Here is a 19,347-nt window from a genome sequence, read left to right on the forward strand (position 1 = left end):
ACTGAGCTTTTTGCTCTTGTGGTGTTCTGTAATTTTACTGTCCCTCATGGGTGATAGAGGAATAATTTGCATTAAAGATGCTTCTTAGAGGTGAAATACATGCCACTGATAGTTGTGGGGTTGGTTTTTTTTTTTGTCTATTCTCATTTCTCTTGCATTCCCTCTCCACCTCCTTAAAATCAGAATTACATGTTTCGTGGATTTTGTAGTGGTGCCATTTGAGTAGAATCAGGCATCATTTCCTGTTTGGAATGTCAGTTTATGTAAGTTTTGCATGTATTTGGAAGATTAGAACATTAGAAATGTTCCAGAAAAAAAACCCAAACATTGACTGATTAGGTCAGGGCCTCTTCTGGTAGGGACAGTATGTAATTCCATGGGTTATGTCTGAACCGTGTTATGTACAGGACAAGCTGCAAACAAATTCACGGAACGAGTCAAAATATGAAACATTGGCAGTGTTGGGCTGTATTCACGCAATACCTTTTAACTTTATTAAAATAAAGCTGGCTTCTTTCATAATTGTTATCAGGTGGCTTTTTGTGGATTTATGCGCTCAGGGAGCATTTAGGATGATGGGCTTACTGTTTCATGTGAAAATATTGGACTGTTCTTAGCTATTGTTTGTATTTCTCATGTGGTGCGTGAAAGCTTATTTAGTGGACGTGCATGTGGTAGACTTCTCAGATTTTCTTTCTTACAAAGCTGTATTTTCTGCTCTTTTGTGAGGGACTCACAGTTACTTTTTCAGTGACGGTTCATTGAAATACAACGTAATCGTGTTACGGTAGCTTTGTTATCATCTGAAAAAAAGAAAGCAGTAGATAACCAAATTACTGAAGACCACATAAACTTGTTTTCCAGCCTTTAGAGGCAGTGGTTGTGTAGAATAATCACACAGTTCTCTGACTGCTGAAGATGGTTTAAAATATTTCTTTCTTTTGGTGTAAATGTTCCAGCACTGAGATTTGGGGAAATGAAACTGCAGTGAAATCTGCTAGTAGAGGCTTCCTTCTCTCTCCAGTGACACCACAGCGAAGGATGGTAGCAGTCAGATGTGTTGGAGACTATATGTACCTTGAGTTGAGGTAGCAAGGGACGCGAAGGGCAGTGAAAAAGGCTTCTGTGGATATGCTAGTGGTGAAAAGGCAACTAGGGAAACCGTGGGACTGATGCTGAATAGCGTAGGAGACCCAGTGTCAAAAGGTTAAGGATGACATCCTCTTAGCTTTGCTCTTAATTTGCCAGGCCTGTTTCCGGGTTCCTGAATCCCTGGGCCTAGCAACATGCATCTGACAGAGCGAGGTACCGTTTTGTGTGGGGTAGAGGAAAAGCAAGTTCGGGGGCAGGCCAGTTCTGTGAGCCAGCCACGATCCAGTCAGTGAGACTGGATGGGAGCTGGCCCGTCTCCTTGTGAGGATGGTCTCCAAAAGGCAGTGGATTTGGTGATGGGAGGGCTCCCAGTAACTGGAACAAAGATCCTGTCATCCCTGGCTCCAGGGAGGAGGATGTGGGGAAACTACAGGCTCTCAGCCTAGCCTTAGTCCTGAGGAAGGCTGTGGAGCAGATCCTTCTGACAGCCATGTCCTGGCTCTTGGAAGGCAAGAAGGTGACTGGGAATAGCCAGGACGGATTAACCAAAGGTAAATCACACCTGACCCATCTGAGCACCTTCTGTGACAGGCTGCGTGGCTCAGGGCACCAGGTGAATGTTGTTTACCTTGGCTGGAGTGGTGGTTGAGGAGAAGGCCCCAGACTCTTGGAGGCAGCGGGCACAGGCTGTGGCATGGCAAGTTCAAACCCTGCGGAAGGGACTTCTTTACAGCAAGTGTCACTGGAACGGGCTCTTGAGAAGTGTCGGGAATCTCCATCCTTCAGGATAGCTAGAAATTCTGGTGGCCAAGGCCCCAGGCAGCCCCAGCTGACTTCAGGGTTGTCTCTGCTGTCTGCAGGGTTTGTACCAGATCATCTCTAGAGGTCCCTTTCAGGCTGAATTAGGCTGTGATTCTCCACAGATTGTAGAGTACTTAGGGTTTGGGTAATGAAGCAGCCCATCAGGTGCAACTGAAAACAGCTTGTGTGTACAAACTTTTAACCTCTGTCTCTTTAAAGTCAGATACTTTGGAGCATCCTAACATGGTGTGGGAAGTGAAGACAAATCAAATGCCTAATGCAGTTCAGAAACTCCTTCTGGTAGTGGACAAGAGAACTTCAGGGATGAATGAGTCACTGGAGTTGCTGAAGTGTAATGAAAACCTGCCCTCTTCCCCTGGATATGCATCCTGCGATGAGCACATGGAACTCGGTAAATGACGTGACTTTCAGGAGGAGCCGAATTCTCCAGTCTGTTGTACTTTTCCTGTAGGGATGAAATGAGATTACTGATTTGAAACTTAAGTAGGGCAGGGAATATGACAGTGAATTGTGACATCAGGTGGTCTTATTTTGCAGCCACTTTTCCCTTTAACCCATTTCCAGTTCTGACACACTGGCCTGTTGACTTAAATGTGTTCTTGAACTCAGAGCTAGAAATTTCTGCTCTGATCTCCAGAGGAGCTTTTTTTGGCACAAGAATAACAAACAGAAAGCTCGAGAGCTCCTCCTAAAGGCAAATCAGAGTGCTTTAGATCAGCTGCAATTAGAGCAGCTAGAGGAACATTTAGCTTCTGTTTTTATGTATTGAAGAAAAATATCGTGTACATTAGAAAGTACTGATAGAATCAAATGAGATTAACACATTCAAGTCATGGAGTGATGAAGAATAATGATACTTAGTTACACCAGAGTGTGTCACAGGCTTTGGTTTGCAACCTGGGCTCTCTTCTGCTATTCTGTATTACATGTGAAACATGTAGGTAATCGGTGGGAATTCACCCCTACCAGGTTGTATACCCAGCTTTCATGACTTCTGAGATACTTAATTCCAGCTCCCTGGTGGAAACATCTAAAACTTTCACCTAGTACAGCCCCTGATGTTGATAATTTTTAGTGTCACGTCTGCTAGGGCAGATCAGTTTAGCTGCCTTTTGTTGAATATTTCAGTATTTTAGTGAAACATGTTGCTACTTTTGCATAATTCTGTGTGAACAAGTCAGTCTAGTAAAAACTTTAAAACCAGAACTATGTTTTTATCTAGTTACTTAACATTTTTCTTAAATTGCTTGTATCAGTGTATAATAGACTAGAGAGGCGATTATTTCTGTGGCCATTTTGTCAGGGTAATAAATAGGGTTTGGGAAAAATTGGTCATTGTGATACGAGAAAAGAAAAGTAGTTACTTCATGGTGGTTCTTTTTTGATTTTTATTTGCAAAATCTGGTGATAGCTAGAATTTATCAATGGTATAATTAATGGTAATTTGTGCATTTGTTCCTAGACGATCTTCCTGAACTACAGGCTGTGCAGACGGATTCTACCCCACCTGCACTTTTTCAGCTTGGTGCTGATGTTTCACACCAGGAATGTTCCAGGCCTTCATGGAACCAGCATACCTCAAACAGCGATTCAGGAAGTGCTCATTCTTGTGAGAATGGGGTGAACTGGTTGACCGAATTAGCCAATATAGCCACAAGTCCTCAGAGTCCTTTGATGCAGTGCTCTTTTTATAACAGGTACAGACAGTCATTTCAATTTTGAACTCTTAAGATTTATAGTACTGTGTCTCCAGAAGCATTTCTGTTGCTCTTCACACCCTCTGACTTTGAACTGGAGCCTTGTTTTTTGATCTTTCTGTGTAGTAACCTCATTCGTCTGTGGAAGATTGCACAGGACTCGTTTCAGAGCCTGTTGCAAACACTGCTTTACTGCCAGCCACAAATGAGGTAGGACAGTATAGGGACATTGCCTAACCACAGAAGGATCAGAATTTATGGGCATTAACTTCATGTGAAGCAGTAGATGAAAAATTAGGATTAATTTGCTACGTTAAATTCATAATAGTAGTGCACTGGCTTTAGATATTTTGAGAAGAGCTAATTGTACATCTAATGCAATGTATTTTTATTGGTACAGTTTCAGATTTGTGGCAGCTAAGTCTTGTGTTGTCTTAATTTGAGGTGTTCTTATACATGTTTTTCTGTTGCAGATCATCTCCTGTTCACATAATAGCTACAAGCAAAAGTTTACATTCCTATGCACGTCCTCCACCAGGATCCTCAAAGAACGATCCTAACTTCTCCAAGAATGATTTGGATGAAACACCAGTGAGACATGAAAGGGTGGGTTGTTCTGAAACACTTCTAGAACAAAGAAAGATGCACAAGTAATGGGTTAAGCTTTTTGAAAGGAGATGCTAGTTTTAAAAACTCATTTGTTTTAATGGCATTTCTACTTAAGGTAGATTTTCTGTTTCTCTTCTTTTTACCAAAGACAGTAGGCTTGTAGTGCTACATCACAGAGTCCACATTTTTGTGAAAAGATCACATTCTGAGAAAGTTCTGCTTCTCTGCTATTTTCTTCTGTAGCAGGCTTAAAAAAAATACTAACCTGTTTGGTGTCTCAAAAAGGAAATAGGGAATCATCTCCTCCTAGATGCACAGAACTGTCAGTCTTGCTTCTCCCTTTCCTGTGTATCAGTCTGCGTCTGAAGCTCGTCTGTTTAAAGACACTAGAGTTTTTCCCAGTGAATTCTCTAGAACTGACTTGGCCCTACAGCTTTCCAGTAGTTTGGCCATGGAGCAGCGTGTGCTTTGAGCAGTTCTGTCGCTGACCAGGGAGTGCTTGTAAGAAGTGTTTGTGCCGCAGTGTAAGATAATCCATGGCTGCGAAATGAATCTCAGAGAATGAAATCCAAAAATTTCAGGATTGCCCATTTCAGGAAAAGGAGATGAAAACACTCCCTTCGCATTTACTCCATTCCTTGAATCTTTGTCTTCATGTTACATTCCTATTAGTATTTAAGGCACAGTAATTACACAGATGCAAATTAGAGAGCGCGTACAGAGACGTATAAGACCAGCCCTAAAACCTTGCGCAGTAAAATACCAACACAGTTTTGCTTTCCTTTAATAGGCGAATAGTGAATCAGAATCTGGCATTTTCTGCATGTCATCACTTTCAGATGATGATGATTTGGGATGGTGCCATTCCTGGCCCTCAACTGTTTGGCATTGCTTTCTGAAAGGTAAAAAAGCATGTATCATCGACTAAGTATGTCGTTTGTCTTCTTTTTTTAACACAGACTTTTTCACATGACAGTAATGTGTTGTGGTTTTTGTTTTTCTTGGAAAAAACCTATTAGGCTCTCGTTTGTGCTTTCATAAAGGACACAATAAAGAATGGCAGGACGTTGAAGATTTTGCAAGATCTGAAAGCTGTGGAAAAGAGGAAAATCTCCCAGTGAGTCCTTACAAGGTAGCTCTTCGTTCTCATAAATCCATTTCTGTGCCTATAGCAAATATGTAGTTTGTCATGTTATCCCTGTGCCTTTAACTTCCGCCTCAGGAAGCCAGGTTTACACTGAACTGGTGTAGAGCTGATCACTCTGCGGTCGGAGTGTCTTGCTGTAAAGCAGTTGAAGCGAATGCGTTTCGGTATGTGTTGAGTGTTGTATCATCTTCATTAATTTCTAGCAAGAGCACTTAGATTGTGTTTTTAATGCAACGTCAGGTGAGGAATACACCCTGTAGTACGCGCAGGTACGCGCTTTTCTTGGGGGAAAGCTTTTGAGCTGTCTGTATGTTTACAGGGCTATGGTTCCGATGGTTTGAAGTTGATTTCTCATGAAGAAAGCATTTCCTTTGGTGAGTCAGTGCTGAAGCTGACCTTTGATCCTGGCACAGTGGAAGATGGCTTGCTTACAGTAGAATGCAGACTCGATCATCCTTTTTATGTCAAAAATAAAGGTATGAAGTACTGCAAGTAGACTTGGTTGTATATTAAAATGTTCTTAGAAAGTGGTTGCAGGTTTTATAGGCGTCCCATGTTGTAGAATCAGTTTACTATATTTCTGTAAAGAGATCCAGAATTTGAACAAACACGACTCTAAAGCTGTAAAGCTACAGAAATACTGCAATCTCTCTTAAGGGAAAAAATTGATGAAGTATACAGATGGAGCTCAGGAAAGCAGAAAAATTGGGGGGAGAAAGGAAAGCTGCAAATAAGGGAGGATTTTCTCACTTGCTAAACATGGAACTTGTGATGATAAAAGTTACCAGGTTTGGATTTCCTTTTTCCTAGAAGGAGATTTTACTTGAGATAAAAATAGACTATTTGCAGTAAGAGAATTCCCTGAGTAAGTGTTTCTGAATCTTCTGAGTGAAAGAAACTACATCAGAACATTTTGATAAAATGGTATCATTTAGAGATGTAGGATTGCTCCAGTTAAGAACTAGAGAGATTGTCTGGCCGTTTGTCTAATTTAACTCTTTACCACTTCAGGTTGGTCATCTTTTTATCCAAGCTTGACTGTGGTACAGCATGGCATTCCATGCTGTGAAATGCATCTTGGAGATCTGTGTCTACCTCCTGGACACCCTGATGCCATTAACTTTGATGATTCAGGTGTTTTTGATACATTTAAAAGGTAATTTTTGGATAAAGTGGCCTCAGTGGTTCTTGTATTTAATGAGTAGGCACCTTAAGTCTGTGAGAATTTGAAGCATTACGTAGAGCAAGGAGAGAATACGTTTGGTAAAACAAGGTAAATGAGAGGGAAAAATGAAGACTGAGTACTGGGAAAGCTGTGTAATCATGTGCTCTGCTAAACTGCAAAGTAATACCTCGGAGTGAAATCCCTTTTCAGCCCCTTTTTATGATAGTTTGAGGCAGATTAGATAAAGCAGTAAAAGCACATCTATTATCTGTATGAATTCTTCAGCTGAAGTAGGTGATGTTTGAAAAACAGTTTTCCCCCAGTAGTATGTCTGCCAGCTGTTAACCTGGGCTTCGCACGCAGCTGCGTTAGCCGAGTAGTTTCGTAGTAGTAAGTGCATGTGCGATGGCTTCAGAACAGAGCGCTGCCGTGACTAGCTCGTACTGCTTTCCTGTGTTCTGCTTTTTGGGATTCTTTTCTGAAATACCAACTTGCCTAACTTCAGAGCTCGATTAACTTTGAGGTTGGCCTTGCTTTGAGCTGATAACCTCCAGCGGTCCTGTCCAGCGTAAAGCACTCCAAGATTCTGAGGGAACGGCACTCCTCATACTGATTTTTCCGTGGTATTTTGGGATTTCTGGGTTTAGTAGAATCCATCTTCTCCTGTAATGTTCGCTGCTTTTTAGCATCTGTTTCTGTCCAGCTGCTTTTGGGGGTTTTTGTTTTTTACAGTAGAAAAAAAGAATTTAAAACGCTGTTTGCAGTTCAAGCCCCAGGAGCTCTTGTATGATTTCAGTCTGGTGTAGAGAGCGAGTTCAGGTCGCTTGTCTTCGCTCGCTGTCTGGGTTTTGTTGTTCTTGCTAACTCCTGTTCTGAACCGCATGTGCAGGAGAGCACTTAGAATCGTTCCATTTGCATCTATCTCACTTAAGAAATTTGGCTCGTGTCTCGTTATTCACCCTGCAGCCCAGCTGAACGCTGCCTGGATGCTTCCAGTCCCTTGTCCCTCTGGGGAGAAGGGAGCAAGTCACTGAGAAAGGAGCACGCAGCAGCAGCTGTGGCTCCCAGGACAGAAAAAGTGAAAACCAAAACCCTGTGGCTGTGTTTTGGGAAGGAGATTAGGAATAGGAAGGGTGCTGGACTGTTTGTAGGACAGACACCTCCTGTCTCGTTAGCCTTGCCTGCAAGGTTGTCGCACTATCGCTTCTTCGCTGCTTTTTGCTTTTCTGAGGGAATGTGGAGGCAACCCTCCAGGTTCCACCCTTGCTTTGGTTCCCTCCCCCAGAAAGGCCTTTGCAGATGGGGGCTGGGCTATCACTGGCAGCATTTCCTTGCTAGTGGTTGTACTTTGTTTGGAAAACAACTCTCCAAAGCCCTTGGTTTTGCCATAAGTTGTGCAGCTGTAGCCACATTGCGCAGGGGGTGAGCGGAGCCTTGGGGTTACAGTTTATCTTGTGGCGGTGGCTTAGTGTTTAGGTTCATGATCGAGTGTGTTTTCCTCATTCCAGCCGAGGGCGGGATATCCCACGGTTCCCAGACCGATTTCCACACACCTGGACACGATAACAAATAGTCTGTGGAATTAAACTTCTCTGGTGGTTAGAGGTTAATTGTAGTTGTTGGTCAACAAAAAATCAAAACTGCTCATAGTATTTGGAGGCCTAAATTATATGGAAATAACAAATTCACCTAAGCTGTCGAAATACCTTGAAATATCGAGGAATTTCACATTTTTGTCACCAGAGGGCAGACGTTTGTCAGTTTTGACTCGAATAATCTGCAACATCATGGTTTTTAAACCATTTTTTTAATCTCAGTGGAAGGCTTGTGTGTAAAATGTATAAATGACTTCCAGAGGGGGTTAAATACATAATAGTGTATAAAATGTAATTTAATACAGTGATTTCGTATTGGTAATTAATACATATCTGCAAGTGAACTCGGTGCTTACTCTTCCTACATCAGTTGTCCCTTTCAGTACCTATCATTCACTGACCAGGTTTGATTTATGGGAAGGACAGGAGCAGGAAGAAGCTTATTTCCAAAGAGGATGAAATTTGAAGACGGTGTGTAATTAACTGCTGTACAGCTGGGGGGTTGGTAGCGCGCAGCAGATCTTGCAGAGCTGCAGTCTGCCATCACAGTGAAAAAAAAAACACCGGTGCATCTGCCCCAGTTTGGGGTTTTGCTTTGTCACGCTGACTTCTGCGTCAGTCACAAGTCACGGTCGCACAAGAGAGACCAGAATACTAGAAATGATGAGGCTTTGAGCAACCTGGTCTAGTGGAAGGTGTCCCTGCCCCTGGCCAGGGGTGTTGGAACTAGATGGTCTTTAAAGTCTCTTCCAACCCACACCATTCTGTGATTCTATGAAATGTAGTACAGGTGAAGAGGGATCAGCTATTCGGGGATTTTACATGAGAATTCACTTTATGATACGTCTTTTTCTTGTAGTTACGATTTTACACCGATGGATTCCTCTGCAGTTTATGTGCTAAGCAGCATGGCTCGCCAGCGTCGCGCTTCTCTGTCGTGTGGAGGGTCAAACAATCAGGATGCTGAGAGATCAGAATGCAGTAGTAAAAACTGTGCGTCTGCTGCATCATCACATCTTTCCTCCAGTTCTTTGTGCAGCAAAGCTGGCAAAAGCCACAGCTCAGGGACTGCAAGTACTGTGAGTGCCACTTCTCCAAACAAGTGCAAAAGACCAATGAATGCCTTCATGCTTTTTGCCAAAAAATACAGAGTTGAATATACTCAGATGTATCCAGGGAAAGACAACAGGTAATGGTATAAAATTGTGGCTGTGTTGTTGCTGCTGAGCTAGCAGAATATCCCTGTCCCCCCTTTAAGTCGGCGAAGTTTTGCTTTTGAAATAAAAGGCGTGTGTGTTGTTTTAAGAACAGGTTTTGAACGATGCTGACACAAAGCTTAGTTTATGGGCAGACTTTGTATCTTCACCGTGCTTGGTGTGTTTGGCACAAGCCATTTTTGGCGAGCTTCTACCATCTGAGAAAGCATTTGGGTGAAGCCACTGACACATCTCTGTGTGTGCACCCAGAGAGTCACACGTAGGCTGAGAGCTGCAGGAAGGAGTGCCCACTAGATAGGTTTTAAATAATCATCGTATTTTGCTCTGGTTTGCATGTGTGAATATAAACTAAAACACATGAGCATGCACTGGTCTTAGAATCAGGTTTTTTATGTCTTAGGAAGACTGTTACTGGGAAAACTGCATTGTCACACAAAAAGCCTAGTACTAAACCTGGTAAAAACTGAAGGTGACAAGGCTTTGAGAGGGTGTTGGCTCTCTGCTGGTGTTCTGGTAAGGAGACTGTAACTGGTGCTGAGCAAATCCTGCCATACAAACAGCCTGTCCTTAAATCCCAGCCAGTCTCATGTGTCCTGGCAGCGACATTCTGCAGTGCTGAGTTTCTCGGTGACTTGGCACGCGTGGCAGCCATCGGCGAGAAGCCAGCGGGCGTCAGCTAGGACAGGTCGTGGGGGTTCTGTGTTGAGCTTGGTGTTCGACTGGATGCCGTGAGCTGCAGCTGCAGCTGGATGGATGTGGAAATAAGCAGAGTATTTTGCTGAGCAGGTTTGCCTGCAAGGAGGGCGATGACAACGTTACAAGCAAGCTTTGGAGCACTGCTCCCTGTCCCATTTGGAAGGCAGTGCACTCAGCTGCAGCTTCTTGGCATCCATAAAGCAGAGCACAGGCGACGTCGTAAGAGTTAGTGGCAGTTGATCTTGCAGGATTTCAGCTACCGGTGCTTCCCCGTTGCTGGGGCATTTATTAATTTCGCTGTTCAGAGATGACTCGTGTGTTTTTAAATTTGTGTCGTTTTCACGTTACCAAGTCCATCTTGGCGTTGGCGACTTGTAGAGCCCGTTTCTGTGCACTGGAGTTCTGTGTCTGCTAGTCACATGTAAGGAAGGCCAGAACCCAAGGTATTCTGAGATAAACGGTCTGTTCTGAGACAACGTAGCTCGAGCCATGTCCACAGGACAGGGAGCTCTAAACATTAAAACACACCAGCAGGTCAAGGGAGGGGATTCTCCCCCTCTACTCTGCTCTTGTGAGCCCCCACCTGGAGTGCTGAATCCAGCTGTGGAGCCCTCAACATCAGAAGGATATAGACCGGTTGGAGTGAGTCCAGAGGAGGCCACCAAGATGCTCAGAGGGCTGGAGCACCTCTGCTATGGGGACAGGCTGAGAGAATTGGGCTTGTTCAGCCTGGAGAAGAGAAGGCTCCGGGGAGACCTTATGGCCCCTTCCAGTACCTGAAGGGGCTACAAGGAAGCTGGGAGAGGACTTCTTACAAGGGCCTGTAGTGACAGGACAAGGGGTAACGGGGTTAAATTGAAAGTGGGGAGGTTTAGGTTAGATACCAGGAAGAAGTTCTTCCCGTAGAGGGTGGTGAGGCACTGGAACAGGTTGCCCAGAGAAGCTGTGGATGCCCCATCCCTGGAAGTGTTCAAGGCCAGGCTGGATGAGGCTTTGAGCAACCTGGTCTAGTGGAAGGTGTCCCTGCCCATGGCAGGGGGGTTGGAACTAGATGATCTTTAAGGTCCCTTCCAACCCAAACCATTCTATGATTCTATAATACCTAAAAATACCGAGGACCATGTGACCCGCTCGAGCAGGTGTTGGGGTAGCACTTGTCTCTGTTCTAGATGTTCTCACCCTAAGTGGTGTTGGACTTGCTTGTGCATTCAGGAATCCTTGAGTAATTTCAGGAGTGTAAATTTCTCAGAATCAGTGAAAAATCACTTGAGCTACAAACAGCGTTTGTTCACGCTGAACGTACTTGCTGAATGGACTTGAGGCATTCTCAACCACCACTTGACACTTCCTTTCCAATTCACTGCAGATGAGGGGTTGCATCCTGCACTTAGTCTGTTGCTGCCATGTTGTCGGGTATCCTACCAGCATGTAAGAGGACGGGGGCAGTGTACAGGGCGCTGCGAAGTTCCGGTGAGGTGCAGGGCACCTGAGGCAGTAAGATCAGGTTTTTCTTGTTTCTGGTCAGGAGAATCAGGTCTCTCGCGTCAGGAAATTTCTCTGCATACATCGTTTTTCAGTCTCAGTGTTTGCTTCTAGGGCTGTTTCTTGGGGGAAATGGAGCTTTTGTCTCTGCGTTAGATAATTCAGCTTTGTGAAACGTAGAGATCGGTACTCACTTTCAGTGCCTCAGTGCAGTTTTCTCTCTGGAGGTACAAAATACATATTTTGGCATTTGAAATGCGAAGGTTTCGTAGTGCACTTTGATTTGGGAACGCAGTGGCTTTTTCAGCAACCCTGCCCTCTCTGGGTCACCGTGCTCTTTCCTGGGGCCATGAGTGACCCGGGCACATCAGTGACCAACCCCAGACAGGTTTTGGGTGCTGATTTGCCTCTGGATACTGCCAAAACATGAAAAATCTGCTAATTATACCGGAGTGTGGTTACTTCTGAGGACAGACCAAAGGTACTGGTTCTTAATTAGGGTAGAAAACCAGAAATTCCATTTCCAAAGAGACGGGCTGTGGAAATGGATTTGAAGTTGTTGGGATCTGGTTGCCAACTTGAGGAGCTGCTCTAAGGAGTCAGCAGGGCACGTGATAGCACAGCCCCAGCGGAGTTCTTGCTGGGCTCTCCCAGTGCTCTGCAGCTCATGCCAGCCTGCACTACACGGTCTGGCAGGATTAAAACCCGTTTTCCTGGTGCAGCACAGAAAGGCCTCCAGAACGTGAAATGCTGTGCACAGTGGGACAGAGCAGAGTCCTTCGTTGCGTACGCCTTTTTCTTAGAGCGGCTCGTAGAACTCTGATCAGGCTAACCTGCAGCCTCCTGGGTAGTGGTCAGTGTCACTGAGAAAGAGCTGCTGTTCAGAGATTTTCATTCAGCGAAAGGATGGAGTTAAAGCTTTAATGGAATATTGATCCAACGTTTGGGAGTGCAGTTAAGCAGCGTGGCATGATAACAGTCCAAAAGACATCAGGTTTATAAGGAGTAGGAAGAGCACTTCATTCAGCTTCTGGAAACGATGATGGGCGTGTTGGAACAAAGGGTTTCTTTTGCATAGGAATGGGAACTCAGCAGTATGTTCCGCCCACTTGTGTTCTCCCCAGGATGGATTGAAGGTGGAGGAAGCTACACACATCTGTTAGGCAGGCACAGGCCTTCGCAGTTCATCAGATACTTGGGTGGCTGAGGTCATATTCAGATCATTGCCCTCATTATTAGAGAACATATTTTCAGCAAATCTGTCATACGATCTTCTAGTACGAAAGTAGAGCAAAACAGATGTGAGTTGCCATTTGGTGGTGGCTTTTCTAACATCCCGTTTTTGCCGGTTTGTGCGAGTTGCCGTGTGTTGATGTACACCCTCTGACGTGTCAGAATGTGCACCGAGCCGTGCTTGCACAGACCTCTCGGCTGTCTGACTGTTAAAAGAAGTACGAGAAACATCAGAACCAATTTTTTAAAGATCCCTCAGAATTCTTCTGTATTATTTCCATTTTTGTCGTCTTTTGAAGTGCCGAGATAAGAAAAAAAATCGGGCCGTCTTTGTGCTGACCGTCCTGTCAACATTCTCCTTGCAGAGCCATAAGCGTGATACTTGGTGACAGGTGGAAGAAAATGAAGAACGAAGAAAGGCGGATGTACACGCTAGAAGCCAAGGCCTTGGCGGAAGAGCAGAAACGTTTAAATCCCGACTGTTGGAAACGAAAACGGACAAATTCGGTACGTTTGTGGCGCCCTCATCTTCAGCGCATAGTTAAACGTGTTGGGACGATAGCTGTGGCGGGCTTTGTTCAGGAAAAACTCTGCTGTCTGCTTCGCTTCCTGGGCTGCCCAGACCTCAGTCTTGCCACCCTGTGTGGTCGGTTCTGGGGCAGCTGGCAGATGGATCGGGAGCGGGGCTGCCCCCGCGCATCCCGTGAGGGTTCGGTGAATCCTGCTGGACTGAAGTGCATGCGCTCACGACGTGCAGGGGAAGGGCATGGGACCTTCTGGTTGACCTGAGTTTATAGGGTTTACCCAAATTGCATCTGTCCATTCCCCTCAGAAACACTTCAGCTTTCACAAAATCCTTCTCCCTTGTGATTCAGTCGGCTTTCTCTTCAGTCACAGCTTTTTCTTTACCATTTTCTAACCTTTTACTTCTATCAGCACACCTCACAGTCACTGTATGAAGTTACTGAAGTTATTAGGTGAAGTTACTGAGGGAGCAAATTAATTTTTTTCCATTAATCCCTTTCATTCATTACTGTGTTTTAATTGTAAAATAAATACATCTTCTGTAGGGGAAATAAATAGTTTTCCACTTTGTAGAAGGCCATCAATCTAAGAGTCTGCAGCAGTAGCTGGTGGATGTATTCGGTTAGATAAGGGCTTTCAGGCTGATGTATCCCATGGGAAAATGGCCTCAGGTTGTGCCAGGGGAGGTTTAGATTGGATATTAGGGAAAATTTCTTCACTGGAAGGGATGTCAGGCGTTGGAAGGGGCTGCCCAGGGAGGTGCTTGAGTCACCATCCCTGGAGGCGTTCAAGAGACGTGTAGGTGTGGTGCTGAGGGACACGGTTTAGCGGTGGGCTTGGCAGCGTTAGGTTGATGGTTGGACTTGATGATCTTAAAAGGTCCGTTTCTGGCCTAAGCGATTCTGTATAAAGAGGGAGATTCTGCCAGCTTGTCTGTTTAGCTAGAAGAGGAGGTTGGGAGGAAAGATCCACTGAGGTGCACAGAACGCTGGGTCCCTCATCAGCCATTCTCTGCCTGGGCAGGAGCATCAGGGGTGTTGTGGACTTCACAGGCTGTAGGATTTCATCCCCAAATTACCCACTTTCCTTTCCCGTGTCACTGTCTCCAGACCATAGGCAGGTGTTGCCTTAAGACCGAGTCGGAGATACTCCAGCACGACGTTGCTCTTCGTGCTGTACGTACTCGGTGCTGAGGCTTCGGCCCCTTGCTGCAGACGGCTTCAGCAACTCCCAGCTGCTGAACAAGCTGTTTTTCCGTTCCCCGTATTCTGGTTTAATCAACAGCGACAGCTTTGATGAGGTTTCCTTGTGGGCTTCGTTGAAATGGTACTATTTTTTTATTTAGCCTGGTTTTAGGCTGCTGCAGGCATTGGGTGGCAAGGTGGAGTCGCTTGCCACCTGCAGGGAACTCAGAGGGGGTGTTGCTGGAGGAGGAACAGGGATGCGTTTGCATTAGTAAGTAGGATGGCTTTTGTATGGCTTTTGTACCCTCCCTGGCGGTGGGATTTGCCTTGTCCTTAGGGCCGAGATGACAGGACCTGTAGCGTTCCAGCAGGGAATACCTTTGCTGCTGTTTGTTTCAGTGAAGTGAGGAGTTTGTCTGCAGTGTGGTTACCCTGCGAGGCGAGGACGGCGGGCTCCAGGCTGTGACAAAGGTGCCTCGATGGCCCTTTGAGGATCAGGGGATAAAGTCGTCTGCTTCAGCCTGTTGTTTCCTCCGGAACGCCTGGCCCATGGTGACGCGTCCTTGCGGCCGCCCGAGCACCTGTTGGCTGGATTTAGGGTAACGTCTAGTTCCCGCTGCTCGGTGCCCGCCAACCTGGTTTCTCTTCTCTTCTCTCAGGGCTCACAACAGCATTAAGCCAGAATTCTCCCGTTAACGCTGTATCTACCAGATGGCTGTTGCTTGATGGCAGGAAGACGCAAGATGAAGATCCTACTCTCCGTTGTGACTGTGTGTGACCGTCGGATACTGGCACCGTCAAGTCGGGAATGACCTAACACGAGTGCGGATTTGCTTATTACAATAGAACATTAAGTAAGCTGAAACTATCAACATTTTAAACCAAATTGCCTTATTCTTCTTCCAAACTTCATATATGTATCAGGTAATATAGGCTTGAAAATGGATATCCTGTGGTGCTAAAGTACTTCAGAAAGAGGCGAAGGAGACGTGTATAAATGTTTATTTTTAAAAGCAAATGTACAAAAAGGGGAATTTTAAAACACGTAACAGCTGTTTATATACATCGATTCTTATTGCTGATTAATACGTATTGCACAACCATATTATTAATTACAATTCTGGGGCCTGGGGTTTTCTGAAATGGCAAAACGTAGCGTCAGCCTGTAGCTCCCCAGCCCGCCCAGATGCCAACCAGTTACCCGGCGCGCGGCGAGCGCAGCGTAACGTAGCGCGGGAGCTGCTGCTCGGGTTGCCGCCTGTAGCGTACGTACCCACAAGCGAGGGATTTCGGCACCAGCGAGGGCTGTTCCTCCGGGCGGAGACAGTGGCCCAGGGCAGGATGAGATGAATACCGAGCGTTATCTCCAGAAAAATGGTGCTGTCGGTAGTGTCACCGTCGTAGTTTTAACTGTGTTTTGTCTTTGCCACATATTCTACCGTATTTTACTTTGCCATAAGACATCTTCATGGTGGGGGCAAACTTTGCACTTAACTATACGTGCAACACTTGCACTTTACTGGGTTTTTTTTTCCTCCGACTGTCTAAAATGAGAGCGGCTGTGTTAGGATTACGATGGCTTCTGCTGCCGGCTTCTACAATCATGGCGCTTCGTCGGCTAAACCGCTGCGTTTCTTCTGTTTTTTAAGAATCACAACTGTAAATTTCAGTTTCTGACACGTCTGCGTGATGTTGCCCCTAAGATTTTTGCACACTATATTCTCGTATGTTATTTCAAATAAAGTCATTAAAATCCAGCGCCGCGCGTGTCGTAAGGTGGAGGCGGCGCCGGCCCCGGCCCCGCGCGCTCTGCCTGGACGCTTCCAGGCGCAGTTTGGGGCTGCTGAAGGATTTCACACACTGACTGCGTGACGGGGTAGGCAGTGTTCTTTATTACACGTTAAACAAAAGGAGGTGACATCAACCTAAGTTATTTCAGCGTGAACAGCGCGGTAGAGAATCATTTACCCTATTTATATTTTTCCTTGGGTTAAATTAGTAATCTTTACGTGAAAGTGGTGGTGGTAGCATTTCAAAAGTGTAATTTTCTGATTAAGGCTAAAATGCTGCCAACTGTTTTAAAACTATAGTTGTAGAAGGGCTACTTCCTTCCTTGAGATCCTCGGTGGTTACACTGTACTGTTGGAATACGTTCTGATTTCATAGTTTCTTAAATTCGAAAGGAATTACTCGTCTTTTCTCAGACTTACAGCAGATGCTCCATATCACATTTGTGCATAAATAAGTTCCCGTAACACGAAGGTAGGGCGGGGAGACACGGGTGTGAAGATGAAGCCGGTAAAGGCCTTCCACCGTAAAGCGTTTGGCTTTGGGAATAACGCACGTGAATGGGAAGTACGTACGCTGCTGTCCGTTCCCTGGTGCGGGGCTTGTCCCGATACGTTCACTGCAGGGTCGCCATCGCTTTCTGCAGCAGCTGAACCATGATGGGGTAGACCGGGGCAAACTCCTTTCCCTCTCTCGTTCTCACGGACTGAACGTAAGCTTCCAGTGCTCCGCTGAAAAAAAAAAAAACAAAGGAAAGTAGCTGAAGTAATCAAATAGCGAACAAATACCCCAACTTCAGGATCTGCAACTGAAACTAATGGCCGTCTGCCCTACTCCCGAGTTCTGCTCAGGCGTTACGTGTCCCTGCAGCAGGAAGTGGGCCTCACAGAGCTCTACGTCACCGTTCCAGGAGCTGCTCTCTCCCCTCCCGCATGTTTCGTGGAGCGAACGAGTGACCATTTAAATAGCCGGCAGCAGCGCGCTGCAGGTGGCTTGGAAGGGCGGCGCTGACGCACAGGCTCGGCACGCCGCTGCGCTGGTAACCTTCAGGAAGGGAAAGAAGGGACCCCAGCTGCTGCAGGCGCTGCAACTTCCAGAAGGAAAACTGGGGCACTGGGGAACAACCGAGATGCCTCTCGTGCATTCCTGGCGGAAGCTTCCAAATGCTAACCCGCGCGTGCGCCTTTGTACAGCTTCGCCACGGTCCTGCACGTTGTGGGAGGACGTCAGACGTGGAAGGAGTCCCGTGTGATTCACACAAACAGGCATTTTGAAGCTGAAAGGGGCAGCTGCGATGGCGTCCCCGTCTGTACGTAATTTAACATGCTCTACAATACGGCCCCTTCATCCGAGGATCCCAGTCACTAGTCTGGGTGAACGGCAGCCTGTCTGTAAAGCAAAGACTCAGCAACTGCTGTTCAGGTTCTGGCTTGATGGTTCGTTACGTAGGCCCGGTTAGTTCTGCCGGGCTTCAGTTATGGCTTCTAATCTAATTGGCTTTCTCGGGGGTTCCCTTCCGAAACCCTGTTCATAAAGTTCCATTGGCGCTACTGACAGCAAATGGTGATGTTTAGGAAAACACAGGCACAAACAACAGGCCCATTTCACGTGGGGACTGGGACAGCTGCTGGAACAGGGCTGTTCCTATTCCAGCTGGTGACAGCCATCACAGACCTTCCGGGCTGTTCCCAGGAACCATCCCACAGGGCAGTGGGTCCTGCTGCTGGCACCCAAGCAGCAGAGCCAACACGGTCACTCTGGGTCGCGGAATTTGGGAGCAGCCCTGGATTTGGCCTCCTGCGCCCCGTTATGGACATGCGGGAGGCTGCTCTGCCACGAGGGGTTTTGGTAGCGTGGCAGGAGCATCCCCAGTCCCACAGGGGCAAGGCGGGTGCCCGCTGTGCGCATCTGGCGGCGCGAGGGTGGCCGTGGGGCTGAAGGAGAGGGTAGCAGCGTCCATCGGCTGCTGTAGGGTGGTGGGCCGGCCACATGGCGTGCCCCTCCAACAGCCGAGCTCGTGGGGGAACACCATGCTCCCCGCAGAGCTCAGGGGACCCGAGGCATTACTTCAGCCCACGTGTGCCCGCTGGCAGCTGGAGGGGATGGGACATGAACAGGCATTTAATTAGGCAAGGCCTAAGGAAAGCAGAAACACTCAAGAGGGAGACTAAGGCCGTGTTTTACCATCTCCTGGAATAAGATGAGAGATGGAGAGGCCCAGATCCCTGTGGGATGCTGCAGCGCTGGGAAGCTACAGAAGAGCCTGGCAAAGCAGAAGGGGATGGTAGGAAGAAGCAGGGTCGTAGTACACTCTGTTGCCTGCCAGTACAGCTAAACCAGCAAGGGCTTTGAACTTCCGAAGTGAAAAACGCGTCCGAGTGTGTCTGGGAATCTCCAGCCAAGTTCATTCAGGTAACGAGCAGGAGACAGATGTTCCTGAGACCAAGAGCCTGTACTCCGTCTGCTGGAGTGATGAGTCTGAGCTTTGGGCTCTGAGAAGCCCGTGAGAGCCATGACAGCCCGACCCCACGAGCTGGTCCCAGGGCTGCATCTGCTCCTGCCAGCACTTCCCATCCCCATGAGAGCCAGGCGCTCCCCGGAAGCCAGTGCCGTGGGAGCTGGGTGTGCACAGAGACACTCGCCGTCAGAGGCCCTGGCCTGTCGCTGATGGAGCCTGACAGACGCTGCAGCTGGGCCCAGGGCTGTCGTCTGAGACTGAGGTGCTGCAGAAGGACGGACTGGATTCCCGGGGAGGGTTGAGAGGTTTCAGAACAACAGTGATTGAGCAAAGAAAAGGTCCCTCCTGTCGGCGGGGATGCGCTTGAGAGCTCTTCAGTTTTGCTGACACATTCCTAGCGAGTGACTGCTGCGGGGTCTGCTCCGGGTACCAACACACGCAGGAGTCCCACGGCATTTTTTGCATATCAGCCAACAGCAAGAGAAGAACTGTCCCCCGTTACAGCCAGAAAGGCAGGGGAAGAATATTTCTTTTACCTAGCCAAAATAAAGCTAACTTTTTGCACCTGGTCAGCTCCCTGAAAACCTTCCGCCTGCTCTTCCCGAGGGTCTCTGGGGAGCAGCGCAGCATCTACAGG

At 46.8% G+C, this 19,347-nt stretch overlaps 1 protein-coding gene across 1 annotated transcript; it reads left to right on the forward strand.

The window, feature by feature from the left end:
- Positions 1 to 2,117: 2,117 nt before the first annotated feature.
- Positions 2,118 to 15,724, forward strand: HBP1 (HMG-box transcription factor 1). The gene is made up of 10 exons (XM_010156000.1): positions 2,118 to 2,305; positions 3,377 to 3,611; positions 4,085 to 4,217; positions 5,011 to 5,122; positions 5,240 to 5,352; positions 5,687 to 5,843; positions 6,379 to 6,523; positions 8,987 to 9,316; positions 13,121 to 13,262; positions 15,124 to 15,724. The coding sequence occupies exons 1-10, from the start codon at positions 2,137 to 2,139 to the stop codon at positions 15,139 to 15,141; spliced, it is 1,554 nt and encodes a 517-aa protein (XP_010154302.1). The 5' UTR covers positions 2,118 to 2,136; the 3' UTR covers positions 15,142 to 15,724.
- Positions 15,725 to 19,347: the final 3,623 nt, after the last annotated feature.

Source organism: Eurypyga helias, unplaced genomic scaffold (assembly GCF_000690775.1).
Source record: "Eurypyga helias isolate BGI_N326 unplaced genomic scaffold, ASM69077v1 scaffold48027, whole genome shotgun sequence".
In the NCBI taxonomy this organism is placed as follows: domain Eukaryota; kingdom Metazoa; phylum Chordata; class Aves; order Eurypygiformes; family Eurypygidae; genus Eurypyga; species Eurypyga helias.

Coding starts and splice junctions, on each gene's coding strand:
- HBP1 (XM_010156000.1), top strand. CDS start 2,137: ATGGTGTGGGAAGTGAAGACAAATCAAATGCCTAATGCAGTTCAGAAA. Junction 2,306..3,376: donor CGATGAGCACATGGAACTCG/GTAAATGACGTG, acceptor ATTTGTTCCTAG/ACGATCTTCCTGAACTACAG. Junction 3,612..4,084: donor CAGTGCTCTTTTTATAACAG/GTACAGACAGTC, acceptor TTTCTGTTGCAG/ATCATCTCCTGTTCACATAA.